The following is a 12,827-nucleotide window of genomic DNA, read 5'->3' as shown; positions in this document are numbered from 1 at the left end:
AATAGTATGGGTCATTATACACAATATAACTATATATACCCATATAATACACGTACCTACCATCATAGACCTATAAAATGTCTTTTATAGGCCATAGGTCTATGATGATACCTACCTACCTAATACTCAAACGTTATTATGAAAGTTTACTAGACCCACTGGCCACTAGACCTAGTCACAGTGGTGTAGCCAGTAATTGAGTATGGGGGGGAGGGGCTAAGTCTCGCAAATAATACAAAATATACAATTTTTTTTTATTTACACTATTAACTAGTTACAATTATATGTATAGGTATACATTGTTTTACTTATTTATTTATTGTTGTATTCAATTATTGTTTTGGCAGAAAATTAATATTTAATCTTGATAAAATTCTAAGGTCGACACAGTCAATGGGGAGGGCTATACCCCTTTTAGCCCTCCCTGGCTACGCCACTGCGTAGTCATATACCTATATTACCTAACCTACTAAACTAGCCTAGTATAGTAATTATGAAATTTAGCTATTATGCAGCTGTTGTAGTACTTGTAGACACGTCGTCTTGACTTTTGGTAAATAATACGGGTTGCATCCAAAAACCGCACACTTCTGATTTTGACCCGAAAAAGGTCGATAAACAAAAACCAGTGAAAAACCGCAGACTTTTCGATCATTATGAATGAATGAACATTAATTTAATTTGAAAAAAACGGTTTATTAATTACATGAGAGAGACAGATACAGAACAACCGAGGTCCGAGACTACTCGTTGTACATATGTGATAACACAATATATTTATAAATTATAATACAACAAATACCTATTAAGGTTAGATTACAGTGCCTACAATAACAAAATACCCCGAACTTATAGTGGTTAAAATCGCACACTATTTTTAGTGCTAACTAACGGATTAAATTAAGATAAGATAAGATTATAAGGTATTATATACTGTAATAATCATGCTTACACGTTTTAAGACTTTATACGCCACTCGTTATTAATTTATTAGTCGGTCTATAGGTATTTACTATTTAGTGTTTTTTTGTAGTTTTATTAAATTATTAAAATTTTTTGAATAAGATATTATAATGATGCCGATTGAGATCATTTGAAGTTTTTAAAAAATGCCGTTACCTAATAGATTTCAGCCAATCAAACTTTAAAAATTTTACGCGCTTTACATTTTTAAATTTTTTAAATTTGAATACTTGTAATAAATACGTTTTTTTTGAATAAATTATAAATATTATTAAATATATCTAATCTAGGTAAGTATAGCCTTTTTGGGGTTGAAATTAAAAATGTGAGGTTTATGGATATAACAATTTTAAAAATTGTGCGATTCTAATCTATTGTAAATATGTTCGGTTTTAGGAGTCAACGGTAATTTACACCACGTGGTGCAGGTCGCCGAAAGTAGACAGTAGTGTTTGTAATTTGCACCAAATCGATTATTTATTTGTTCGATTTTGAAATATATGATATTCCTCGATTTCTTCGTTGACGTCAAGACTATAAATAAATACGAATGACAATAATCTTTTTATATTCATAATAATATGGCTTTAATTTTAAATATATGTATTTTTTTTAATTGGCTAACTTTTTCTTATATTCATAATTATACGATTTTATATAAACTTACAACAATATGCGTATAAGCTCAGCTATATTATGAATAAAAACTAAGCAACATTTATATTAAGATATAGAAACTTGTAAGTTGGTATTATCGAGATACTATCAAAAAAATAATCGATTTTAGTTTTGTTGCAAATTACACACGTTGTATATTATATTTTAGGTACATTTTGGTGCAAATGGACTACAGCCAATTATTCTTGAACACAATAATAATATTACAATACCATTGATTGCTAATAGGCGTAACTAGAGTTCAACTGTAGCTATCTATACTATAATTCTCACTAGCTGATCTGTGTGGACCACCACAGTCCACAGTCCAGGCAGTGGCGTACCCAGGATTTTTTTTCTGGGGGGGGGGGGGGGCTGATCAATTTTTTACACAGCGGTGGTTTAGTAATATACAATAAATTATTTATTTAAAAAAAAAACAATAAAAATAGTAATCAATTTTCTTTTGAATGTTATATAGCAATATAATGCATTAAATACCTACTAGCACGGCCGAAGCTGTAGAAAACTAACAAAATAAAGATGACAATTTAAAATTAGTAAATTTTATTTAAGACTTTTTGATCGAATATCATAGACTATTAAAATAATTTTTAAATTTTCTTAACTTTTCGGGTGGGCTGCAGCCCCCTCAGCCCCCCCCCCCACTGGCCCTACGCCACTGAGTCCAGGCATTATTGGATAATTCAGTTCAACGTCCCAATAAACTACGAGATGTTGGTGCCGTTACCTAAATAAAAATTTATCAAACCTAGCTAAATAATTAAAAACTTCTGTATTGTTTTTGTTAATTTTACTTTCAACTTTCAAGTATATATTAGGTATATAGATATTGTTTTTACTAAATATTTTTGTTTGGGTAGGTACCTACTATATATTGTACCTATATATTCCTGTACCAAATTGATTTATTGGTTTTAGCATAATTATAAATATTCAGCTACTGACTTTTAACTAAGTTAAGTTATTTTTAATTTTTTATCTTGCTTATTTTATCTGGGATAGTTTTTTCACTTTTAAACTGTGCCTACCATAGGTAATTACTAATTTGTCACCAGAGTCCACCTGCCAACCACCACAAATTAGTTCTTAAAATGATATATGTAAGATATTGCGAAATAATAGGTAGGTATATCGGCATATATATATTATATATATGAGTATAACATGATATAAATGATTACTGATCACTAAATACCAAGTAAAATGTTAATAAATACTTATTTATTGGACGTTGTTTTCATTCTGGATTTATAAATTATAATATTATAAAATACATATATCATATCATAATTCATACGTTATATCTACTAGTTTTTAAATACTTGCATACAGTGGCAGGTTCCTCGTAACAGAATTGTTTCTAAAATTTTTTGAAAAATAATTTCCAATTTCTTTTTAATAAATATAATTGATATAAAGAAGTGCAAACAATATATTAAAAAATAAAAATATTACACACATCAACACATCTTATACATTCCTTAATTAATTTCTAAATAGTAGATGACATACTGACTTGTCATTTGGCTGATGACTTGAGTAGTAAAACTGTTTTAATTATTTTCTTAGAATATTTCCAATTTACATATAATGTAACATTTATTCAAGCTTTAATTAAATCAAAATTTTCCAGAGCTACCAGCATGTCCTAAAAAAAGGCAACATTCAACTTTATCATCCATCTCATATTTTTATTGTTATTTTCAAAATGTATCAACATGTTCTTACATTATAAAATAATGATCAACATAGTTTTGAAAAGATATAATCAGAGAAATACAGTTTAAAGCTATTTTTTATAAGCTAGGAACTATAAAATAGTTTTTTATTTTAACTCACTTCTTCACATTGAGGACATTTTCCTTGCAGGTGTTCAAACATTGGTGTACTACCAGAATTCAGCAACCACTAAAAAAATATGAAATATGATGTAATATCATATTTTGCACATTTTTTTCACTTATTAAAATTAAAATGAATATCATCAAACAATACCTCACAAATACATGACATATGATATAATGCATCACATTTTTCATTAACACACGATTTGGTTGAGTTTTTTATAGCTATATCCAACTGATCATAACATATACAACAACAATTCAAATCATTTTGACTTGCAATAGAATGTTCTGGTTTCTCATCTTTATATTGTAACTGAAGAGTTGGAACTTCAAATACGTTTAGAATATTTTCTTTAAAACTGTTATTGGTACTCCAAATCGAAATCTATATATAAATGTGTAACAATTATATTTATTGATATATATATATATGAAAAATGTAAAAAATGTATCTAAACCAACTGATTTTGGTGTTGTATGTTATTGTTTAAAATGTTTTGTAAGCCACCGCTCTTCTATCAACTGCAATTGCATTAAATTGGCGGCACAATATTATTTCATGTCATATTTTACTTTAACATATTTCCAATATTTCCATGTTAATTATATAGATAGAGAGGGGGGCTACAATATTTATTACTAGGGCTAGGATACTACCGGTACTATCAAGAATAGTAAATTTGATATCTCGAGGGGGAAGCTGAAGTAACAGTACAGTTCAAATCCTCACGGTCTTTGTACTTGTAATCTATAATTACACTGATGTTACAAAGAGTAGCTGGAATGGAATAAATTAATAAAGTCATACCGGCAACGCCACTTTCTATACAACCCAAAACGTTAATAACATAAGTCGCAATTAAAGTCCATGTAGATGCACATTAAGTTCTGTATATCAGAAATTTCAGAATAGTAATAATGAATCATATTATTAGCAAAACTTCCATATAACATTATTTTCTGTTTGACAAACTATTTTTGAAATCTTGACCTTCATTGTTTTTTTTTGTTCCCCATGCAACTTTGTTATATGGAAGTTTTACTGTACTTATTAAATTATAATATTTATAATCAATGGTTAAACTAATAAATTCAAAAAATTATGTACAAACTGGATTGATTTCATTTAATCTTTTTTGGAACTTCTCTATAGTTGCTGGACATCCATGAAGATGAAATGTAGGACAGTTCAAAGGATTTAATGGATCAACTTCAACTTCAACACATACATGAATATCTAAAATAAAATGTAGATTGTTAACATAATATACTCAGTATTTCTGATATAACTATGTGACTAATTAACCTAGATTAGACTAATGTTGGAGTTAAGATTTACGTGCTTTAAAAATATAAAAATGCTGATATTCTGTATAAATTTCAAAAATATTGTGTTATGTAATTTTAATACAAAAATATAAAATACAGATTTATACGGAAAAAAACACAAGCTAAAAATGTATAAAATATGATCATGTTAATCAATAGACAATAGATATTAAACAAAATCGTATATTTCTGTTAAAAGAAAACAAAAAATGAATCGAGGTATTAGAAAATTAGCTCAATAATATTATGATCTAAATGATTTTGAAATATCAATATGTTTAGTAATGCTCAAAATCTCCAAAATATACTAAATATAATATCATATTTTAATTTTCGGGAAGTGCAACTGATTTCTATCTCACTAAAGTAGACTTTGGGCTTTCCTAAAAAAATACTACAACATTCTAACCCAACAAATTATAAATCAATTACATCATAGCTGAACAATATTCAGAAATAAAAATAATTATTCTTACTTACCAATAGGTATTCTATAGTTAACATCTTTAAAAGTATAAGATCCTATAGTATTACAAGTGCTGATAATTTCGTGGTGAACATTCCAAAAACTGCTTAAATCATTAACAACATTCTTAAACATTTCAAATAAATTTAAAATAGTGTTCATCTAAACAAAAACATAATTCTAATATACTTAAAATATTAGGTAAAAACCAAGCAGACATTGGGAAATATCTTTTCCCAAAAGTATATTTGCATCTAGTCTGTAAAATCATGATTTCATTTTCCAAACGGCTAATAAACAAAAACTACATACAACTTTTAATAAAAAGAATAGCTAATACATCTTAGGAATGTCAAAAAGTTCTACATAGTTCACTAAAAAGTTTTGTGGAGTACTTGAGTCACTTAATTATGTTTTAAATTGTCCTATTCTCACCACTCAAATTGAAAAATAACTTAAATTATAAAAATGAAATTGGTATTGTATCTTATACAAAAATATTGAACACTATATGGCTAGGGGACAGCAGGGGGTCAAGTTAAAAAAACCATAATTGTAAAAAAATACATTTAATACTGTATATATTTTTAATTAGTGATATAATTTGCAGATTTTATATATTATATTTAAAAAGGCTGTGATTTTGTCCAGTATATATTCCGAAGTGAGCAATTTTTGCTAATATGAATTCAAGCTTTCTAGAAATTTTCAATTATAATTGCAGGCCAATACATTTTTTTCCAAGGTTTTACTAATGTCTTATCATTGGATTTATAATAAATATTACCATATTTCCAACAACACATTTATAATAAATTAAATATTTACCTTCAAAAATAAGTTTAAGACGATTGTAGGAACCATAGTTTCAAAATATAATGGTTGTTTCTTAATCTTGGGATATTCATCAGGTATAAAAACTTTGATTAAATGGCTGTGCCTACGCATATCTAAAACGTTGAAAGTTATGTGTTTTAGATTTTCATCAATTTGATGTACATATTGTCCATATAAATTAACTTCTTGAATCACATAATAAAATTTTTCATCATAATGTGCATTGCTTAAATTTGACAAGTATGTAGAAGTATCTTGTTTCCAAACGTTTATCTAAACAATAAAAATAATTTATATCAGTCCATCTGAGAATTTATTTATTTTCCAAAAAGCATAAGTTCTTGGCAAATAGTGAGACCATTAGATTATTTTATTTTTAAATAAGCAACTTTTACGGTTTATAATTTTACTGCAAAGAGATCAATATTAGTTGTTTTCATATAATTTGAATATCGTTAAATTTATTATAGAATTCAATTAATATTGTTCCTAAATCAGGATATAAAATTGATAGGTGGAAACATATTAACAATCACCTTTGGTCAGGTTTACTAAAAATGTTTATACAAAAAGACAAATAAAACAAGACTTGTTAGGTAAAATTATTGAATAAGAGGTAAAGATACTATTATTTTTTGTATGTAGTTAAACAATCAAGTTCACAAATAATAATTCATAAGGCATAACAAAAAAAAAATTTTAATATTCTATAATTTTCTGAGACACAAATTTAATTAAATGTAATAATAATCAATAATATATAATTATTATTGTTAATAGCTACCTATTCCTTGTTTTAATGAATAAATTTAAAAACAATTTGTAACATCCAAATTTTCTAGAGCCAAAAAGTCAAACGGTTTCATGATAAAAAATTAATATATTTTAAATGGACTAATTCCTTGTAAAGAGTCTCAGCTATCTACCAAGTGCTAAAAGCTTTATGTACAAAGCCGCCAACGATTAACATTATATTATATAAAAAATATTTGTTCATATATTTTGTTGTATTTATAAACATTTTAAGTATTTTGAACTTAACTCTATTTATATTTAGAATTTAGATGGACCTTGGGTAAATTATTAAACAAAATATATAAGATTATATTACCAAAATTGAAATTAATTCCTTTAAAAACTCTGATAATGAATGTGTTTTTTGTTTAACCTAAAGACAAAAAAAATATGTTAAATTGTTAAGTAAGTAATAACATTTAATTTTGATTACAGAGCATATACAGTAGAAAATAATTTCAAACCATTCAAAGGGCAAGTAAGTTTTTCAAGTTGAATCGTTATTTAGTTTTATACGGTAAAAATAAATCCTTGTTTAAAATAAAAAGCAAGAAAATATATACTTTAGTGTTTTACTTGTTTTAAGCTGTATAATATTGTAGTGATCTTGTCGCCTACAGGTATCAGTAGTTAAGGATGATGTTTGGAAGGTGACTCTTGAGTTAATTTAAAAATTTAAACAATGTGGAATTCTTCTTAGTTAGATTATTTGATTATTTATTATGACAAAACATATATATTTATTTATAACATGAAAGTTGAATTTATTTAACAAGTTAAGTATTCTGAATGACTAGAATAAATTCGGTTTGACTTGAATATTTTCTAAGTTCAGAATATTATTTATAAGAATTTTTCCAAGTTCAATTTAATAAATTAAAGAACAGACTGGCGTGAAGGTGCTCTGGCTAGTCTGGTCAAGTCGCGTCTGAATACAGGCTGTTTCGGGGTCCCTTATATAGTGCTACCCTCTACTCCCCATAGTCTACTTGCTCTTGTCGCTGTTCTCACGGATGTGGTATAATTATCTAGACTGGCGGGAAATGTTACTCGCCCATTTGAAAGCCAAATGAGCATCCCATGCAGCTGCAGACCTCGGTAATTTATATTATTATTAATATTATTATTATGTAAAAATATATATTATGATATTACATTATAACATTGGTTCTTGGAACTTTTGTATTGATGTATAACCCCACACCGTGTATACCCCTATCAATGATCTTTTATAGTCGTATGACCACATGATTTCGTGTTTCCCTAATGCTAATGATTTCCACGAAATGCTTTCTCTCCTACATTTACAAAGTTCGTCGCACCCTTCCCTAGCTTGGTGCGGCTGGTACCTAGTTGACTGTGAACTATACAATGCGGGACGCTAGACCATAGCAATATATCTCATTCCAACCATTGTTCATTGTAGTGATTCCTACTTTATATTTTAAGTTAAAAGTTTATAAATATTATACTGATAGACATTATTGGTATAACTCACTATTTCTATTGTTTCCTTAAAATCAAATTGATGGAAGTTGAAGGCTTCAAGTTCTGGAATTTGAATTTTTAAATTGTCCAGTAGTGGTATATTAGGGCAAGAGATCTCTATGTAAAAACTATATGCCTGCAAGTATTTATTTAAGTTTATAAATTAAATTATTCCACATATGAAGTACATGATTGAATCATGCACCATCAATCATGTCCAAATTAACTTACGTTTAACAATATATATCCTTTCCAAGATTTGCAATTTTTGCTTGGAATCAACAATGGAAAGTTCTCCCACATACTTAGATCAATCATGTTGAATTGTACTGATGCACTGATGTACTGTAATAATAAAAAATGAAATAATATTTATACAATTCTTCGTAAATCTCTATTCAGAAGTCAGTACTCGGTACTCACCTACGTTAATTGAATTAAAGTAACTAAACTTATTATGCTAAGTTACGTTTAACATAGTTCGGAATTAGTACGTTATTTTCATGAAGAAAGGTAGTTACTTAATTACTTTACATAAAAATTAGTGATAAGCGAAAAATGATAAGAGTCCGACAAATGATACTTGATGGTAAACTAAATAAATAATAAGAGGTATCTATAAAAGTACAAAAATTATTGAAAATTGAAATCAAGCCGCGTGGCACTCCAGGTAGTGGCGTATTTAGAGAGGGGCCCACCCCCCTCTTGGTCCGTGTAGTTTATTGAATCGTATAACACAGCGTTTCTTAAACTGTGTTTAAACCCCGGGGTTCCGCGGAGATCACTTCAGGGTTCCGCGAAGCTTAAGTCATTTTTTTCAAAATTTTCAAGAAAATTACTTAAAAATGTCTAACTAAAGAATGTTTGTATATTAAATAATAATGTATAATTATGTCATATGGAATAGTCTATCTCTATGCTCTAACAGTCTAACCTCTATACTTCTATAATATATTGTGTTCTTATGTTCTATTTGATCTTCTAAATTCATTTCTTGAAGGAAATGAAATACCATGGGAAAACTGCGTTGATATCTGTACCGATGGAGCAAAGGCTATGAGTGGTATAATTAATGGAGCTGTACAGCGTATTAAAAATATTGCAAAAAACTGTTCTAGTAGCCACTGTATGATACATAGACAGGCACTCGCTGCAAAAAAGTTATCTGTTAGTTTTAAGAAAGCTCTTGATGAAGTCGTAAAAATCATAAACTTCATAAAATCTCGGCCTCTTCAAAATCGTTTATTCAAAATCCTATGTGAGGACATGGGAAGTGTACATACTTCTCTTCTCTTACATACCGAGGTCAGGTGGTTATCTCGAGGAAAGATACTAACTCGTATTTTTGAATTAAGGGACGAGGTACGTGCTTTTTTTTTGGAACACAATTTCGAATTAAAAGATCGATTTCTTGATCAAATTTGGCTACTTAAAGTCGCCTATTTAAGTGATATTTTTACAAAGATCAATGAGCTTAATTTCACACTTCAAGGCAGACACGTAAATGTTTTTACTGCACACGAAAAAATTCATGCTTTTAAGAAAAAGTTAGATTTTTGGAAAATTTGTATGAGCTCCAACGAGTTTGATTGCTTTCCTACAATTAAATGCTTTTCGGAAGAGGAAAAGGTCGAAATTAATGAAATTTTCATTGAGGAAATTATTCAGCACCTCACTGGATTGAGTGAAGGATTCAACCAGTATTTTCCAAATGACCAACAGGTGAAATATAAAAATGAACTGTGGATTAAAAATCCATTTATTGTCAATACACGACCTCCAGCCATGTCAGCAAAAGAATATGAAACCTTTATTGAATTTACATCTGATTCATCGCTGCAAGAAAAATTTAAATCAATGCCATTAGCAGAATTTTGGTGCAGTTCAAAAGATGAATATCCTCAATTGTCACAAAAGGCCGTGTTGGCACTTTTACCATTTGCAACCACGTATATGTGTGAAACGGGGTTCTCTACCTATGTATCGACAAAAACAAAATACCTCAACAGACTTGATGCCGAACCTAATATGTTAATACAACTTTCATCAATAAAGCCCAATATTAAGAATATTTGTAATAAAAAAAAGCAATTTCACGCATCTCATTAAGTAATTATTGTTAAAGTAAAATTATATACAATTTTTATTTTTTTAATTATTTTTTTAAACATATTTTTTAATTAAGTACCTTTAACACAATATAAGTATATGAAATAATTATATTTTTTTTTTGCAAATAATCCTAACAAAAAGCTTAAAAGCTAGAAAACTAAGTAGGGGTTCCACGATAAAAGTGGACGTCAAAAAGGGTTCCACGGGTAAAAAAGTTTAAGAAACGCTGGTATAACACAATACCTTTACTCAGTACTCGTATTATACTATATAATAATTAAATAATGATTGAATGAAAAAAAAACAAAAATAGTAAATTGTAAATCCGCAGTGTCGTGCGATTTCAAGTAAAATATAAATATTAATTAATTAATATTAATTATCAATCTTTCATTAATCATACATGTATATATGTAAAAACATACATGTATTATGTGCTTTAGGATCATATGGATTTAAATATACACTTATAATAATTACTATGTATACATTAATCAGGCACGTGCCTTTTTTTAACGTTCATAATCGCGTGGCGGTCTATTAGACCATATTTTTAAATATGCATAACATAATATGTAAAGAAAGTTCATTTTTTTTAATTCAAAGATATAATTGGTTATTATACGATAAATAAATATGAATAAAAATGTAATAATATAAAAATATATAGAAATTTAGTAACACGGGACAAAAAACACGGTAGTTGCGACCTCCTAAGTTCCAAATTCAACCTCAAAAATCCCCCATTGAAAGTTGTGAACTTTTTTTGCAATCGTTCAAAACAATTTTGTATTGTCGCATGAAAATAAGACTAAAAATATGAATTTTTTAAAATTAACTAATAATAGTAATGGGATACAAACGGTTTTTAAGGAGTTTATCAAAGAGTATTATCTTACAGTTTAAGGATTAAGTAGCACCTGACAGTGATAGATTTAATGCAGGGACTCACAAACTGTAGTATGATTTACCCTTAGGGTACTCAACATTTTGGTTACTTGGGGTAACTCAAAAGAGGATGGTTAAGGTTTAAATTTTAAAATGTATGTATGTCTTTAAATTTTTTTATATATTTTAGTTTAGTAACTGAAAAAGGGGTACTCAATAAAATAAAATGGTAAAAACAGGTACAGTGTTCATTAAAGTTTGAGAATTCCTGATTTAACGTACAAAATAATATTTTAATGTATCTAAAGAAGAATTTTGTATTTATTTGTTCATTATAAGTATAAAATTAATGTTATTCTAATATTGGTTAAAAAAAAATTAAAATGTGTGTGCCATTAACTGTTAAATAATTAGTCCATGAAACTAATACTTAATGATAAGTAGTTATCTAAAAGAAACATATTTGTTAAATTATTTAATTGGTATGAGGTTAATGTAAAATAACCAACTTTTTTTTTTCATGATGTACTTTTATTACTCATATATACTTTATTCACAATAACGGCGGTACCAAACAGTCGACTTGTGCTCATGTACGCGGCTTCATTTCAAAGCACTGGTGTACTGTGGATCAATTGGGTAGGGGAAGTGTTTGACAATATCGAAGACGAAAAATTGTCTCTGCCCACATAGCAAATTGAAAATATAACCTTCTACAGGTTTTTTGTAAAATATTTAATTGAAAATATTGTTGTATTATTTTCAAAATATTTGATCACCATATATTTGATATGAAATGTAACTAAAATATTTTAAAAACGTATTTGCAAAATATTATAATTCAATTTTTCCTAAAATAACTTCAAAATATTTGATCACCATATATTTGAAATGAAATGTAACTAAAACATTTTAAAAACGTTATGTATCAAATACCATAGTACCAAAGGCCATAATTATATATAGGCCTGTTATAATATTTTAATTTTTTATAAAATATATCGACATGTATAAAAATTAAAACCAAAATAAACGAGTTTATAAGTCATAATAATAATATGACTATTATAATATTATGCCTGTTATTGCTCTTGTTTTGAATAGAGTATAGTTGTAAATATGATCAAATTAATTTTAAGAATGACTTTTAAATACGTAAACAAAGATTTCTTTGTTGATATATCCAAGAATTTTCTACATTCTCAATAGATTTTTTTTTATGCTATTTAATTCCTAAAGTACTTAACCAAATATTAATTTATGGATATATTCCATAATATCTGTAATTCTTATGTTTATATAACTAATAATTATATATGTATACAAATATAATCAGTCAATTTATCTTTATTTAACAATCATACTTTTTACAAATATCAATATAATATATAATTTACTATTCTTACTATTATTATATTACT

At 27.5% G+C, this 12,827-nt stretch overlaps 2 protein-coding genes across 4 annotated transcripts; one reads left to right on the top strand and one right to left on the bottom strand.

The window, feature by feature from the left end:
* Positions 1-2,848: 2,848 nt before the first annotated feature.
* On the bottom strand, positions 2,849-9,036 carry LOC107172722 (uncharacterized). Of its 3 annotated transcripts, XM_089216343.1 has the most exons (10): positions 8,830-9,035; positions 8,638-8,751; positions 8,417-8,542; positions 7,235-7,291; positions 6,115-6,396; positions 5,301-5,448; positions 4,604-4,728; positions 3,640-3,876; positions 3,484-3,552; positions 2,849-3,292 (listed from the first exon to the last, which is right to left on the bottom strand). In XM_089216343.1, the coding sequence occupies exons 2-10, from the start codon at positions 8,722-8,724 to the stop codon at positions 3,248-3,250; spliced, it is 1,176 nt and encodes a 391-aa protein (XP_089072469.1). In that variant the 5' UTR covers positions 8,725-8,751; positions 8,830-9,035; the 3' UTR covers positions 2,849-3,247. The 3 variants fall into 3 exon arrangements, with proteins under 3 accessions (XP_089072469.1, XP_089072470.1, XP_089072471.1); XM_089216344.1 differs by lacking the exon at positions 7,235-7,291 and having other exon boundaries at positions 8,830-9,036; XM_089216345.1 differs by lacking the exon at positions 6,115-6,396 and having other exon boundaries at positions 8,830-9,034.
* A 249-nt stretch (positions 9,037-9,285) lies between these two features.
* Positions 9,286-10,515, top strand: LOC149060409 (zinc finger BED domain-containing protein 5-like). The gene has a single exon (XM_089228989.1). The coding sequence runs from the start codon at positions 9,463-9,465 to the stop codon at positions 10,513-10,515; it is 1,053 nt and encodes a 350-aa protein (XP_089085115.1). The 5' UTR covers positions 9,286-9,462.
* The last annotated feature ends 2,312 nt before the right edge of the window (positions 10,516-12,827 follow it).

The sequence above is a fragment of the Diuraphis noxia genome, unplaced genomic scaffold, assembly GCF_037042655.1.
Source record: "Diuraphis noxia isolate RWA-SAM2 unplaced genomic scaffold, SU_Dnox_SAM2 contig0001, whole genome shotgun sequence".
NCBI lineage: Eukaryota > Metazoa > Arthropoda > Insecta > Hemiptera > Aphididae > Diuraphis > Diuraphis noxia.
The sequence above is the reverse complement of the archived record's forward strand: the minus strand, read 5'-3'. Positions and strand labels throughout refer to the sequence as shown.

Excerpts from the sequence above, each read along its gene's own strand:
- LOC149060409 (XM_089228989.1), top strand. The coding sequence starts at position 9,463 with ATGAGTGGTATAATTAATGGAGCTGTACAGCGTATTAAAAATATTGCA.
- LOC107172722 (XM_089216343.1), bottom strand. The coding sequence starts at position 8,724 with ATGATTGATCTAAGTATGTGGGAGAACTTTCCATTGTTGATTCCAAGC. Across the intron at positions 5,449-6,114 it reads TCTTAAACTTATTTTTGAAG|ATGAACACTATTTTAAATTT; the intron begins GTAAATATTTAA and ends GTTTTTGTTTAG. Across the intron at positions 3,293-3,483 it reads AATGTCCTCAATGTGAAGAA|GACATGCTGGTAGCTCTGGA; the intron begins GTGAGTTAAAAT and ends GCCTTTTTTTAG.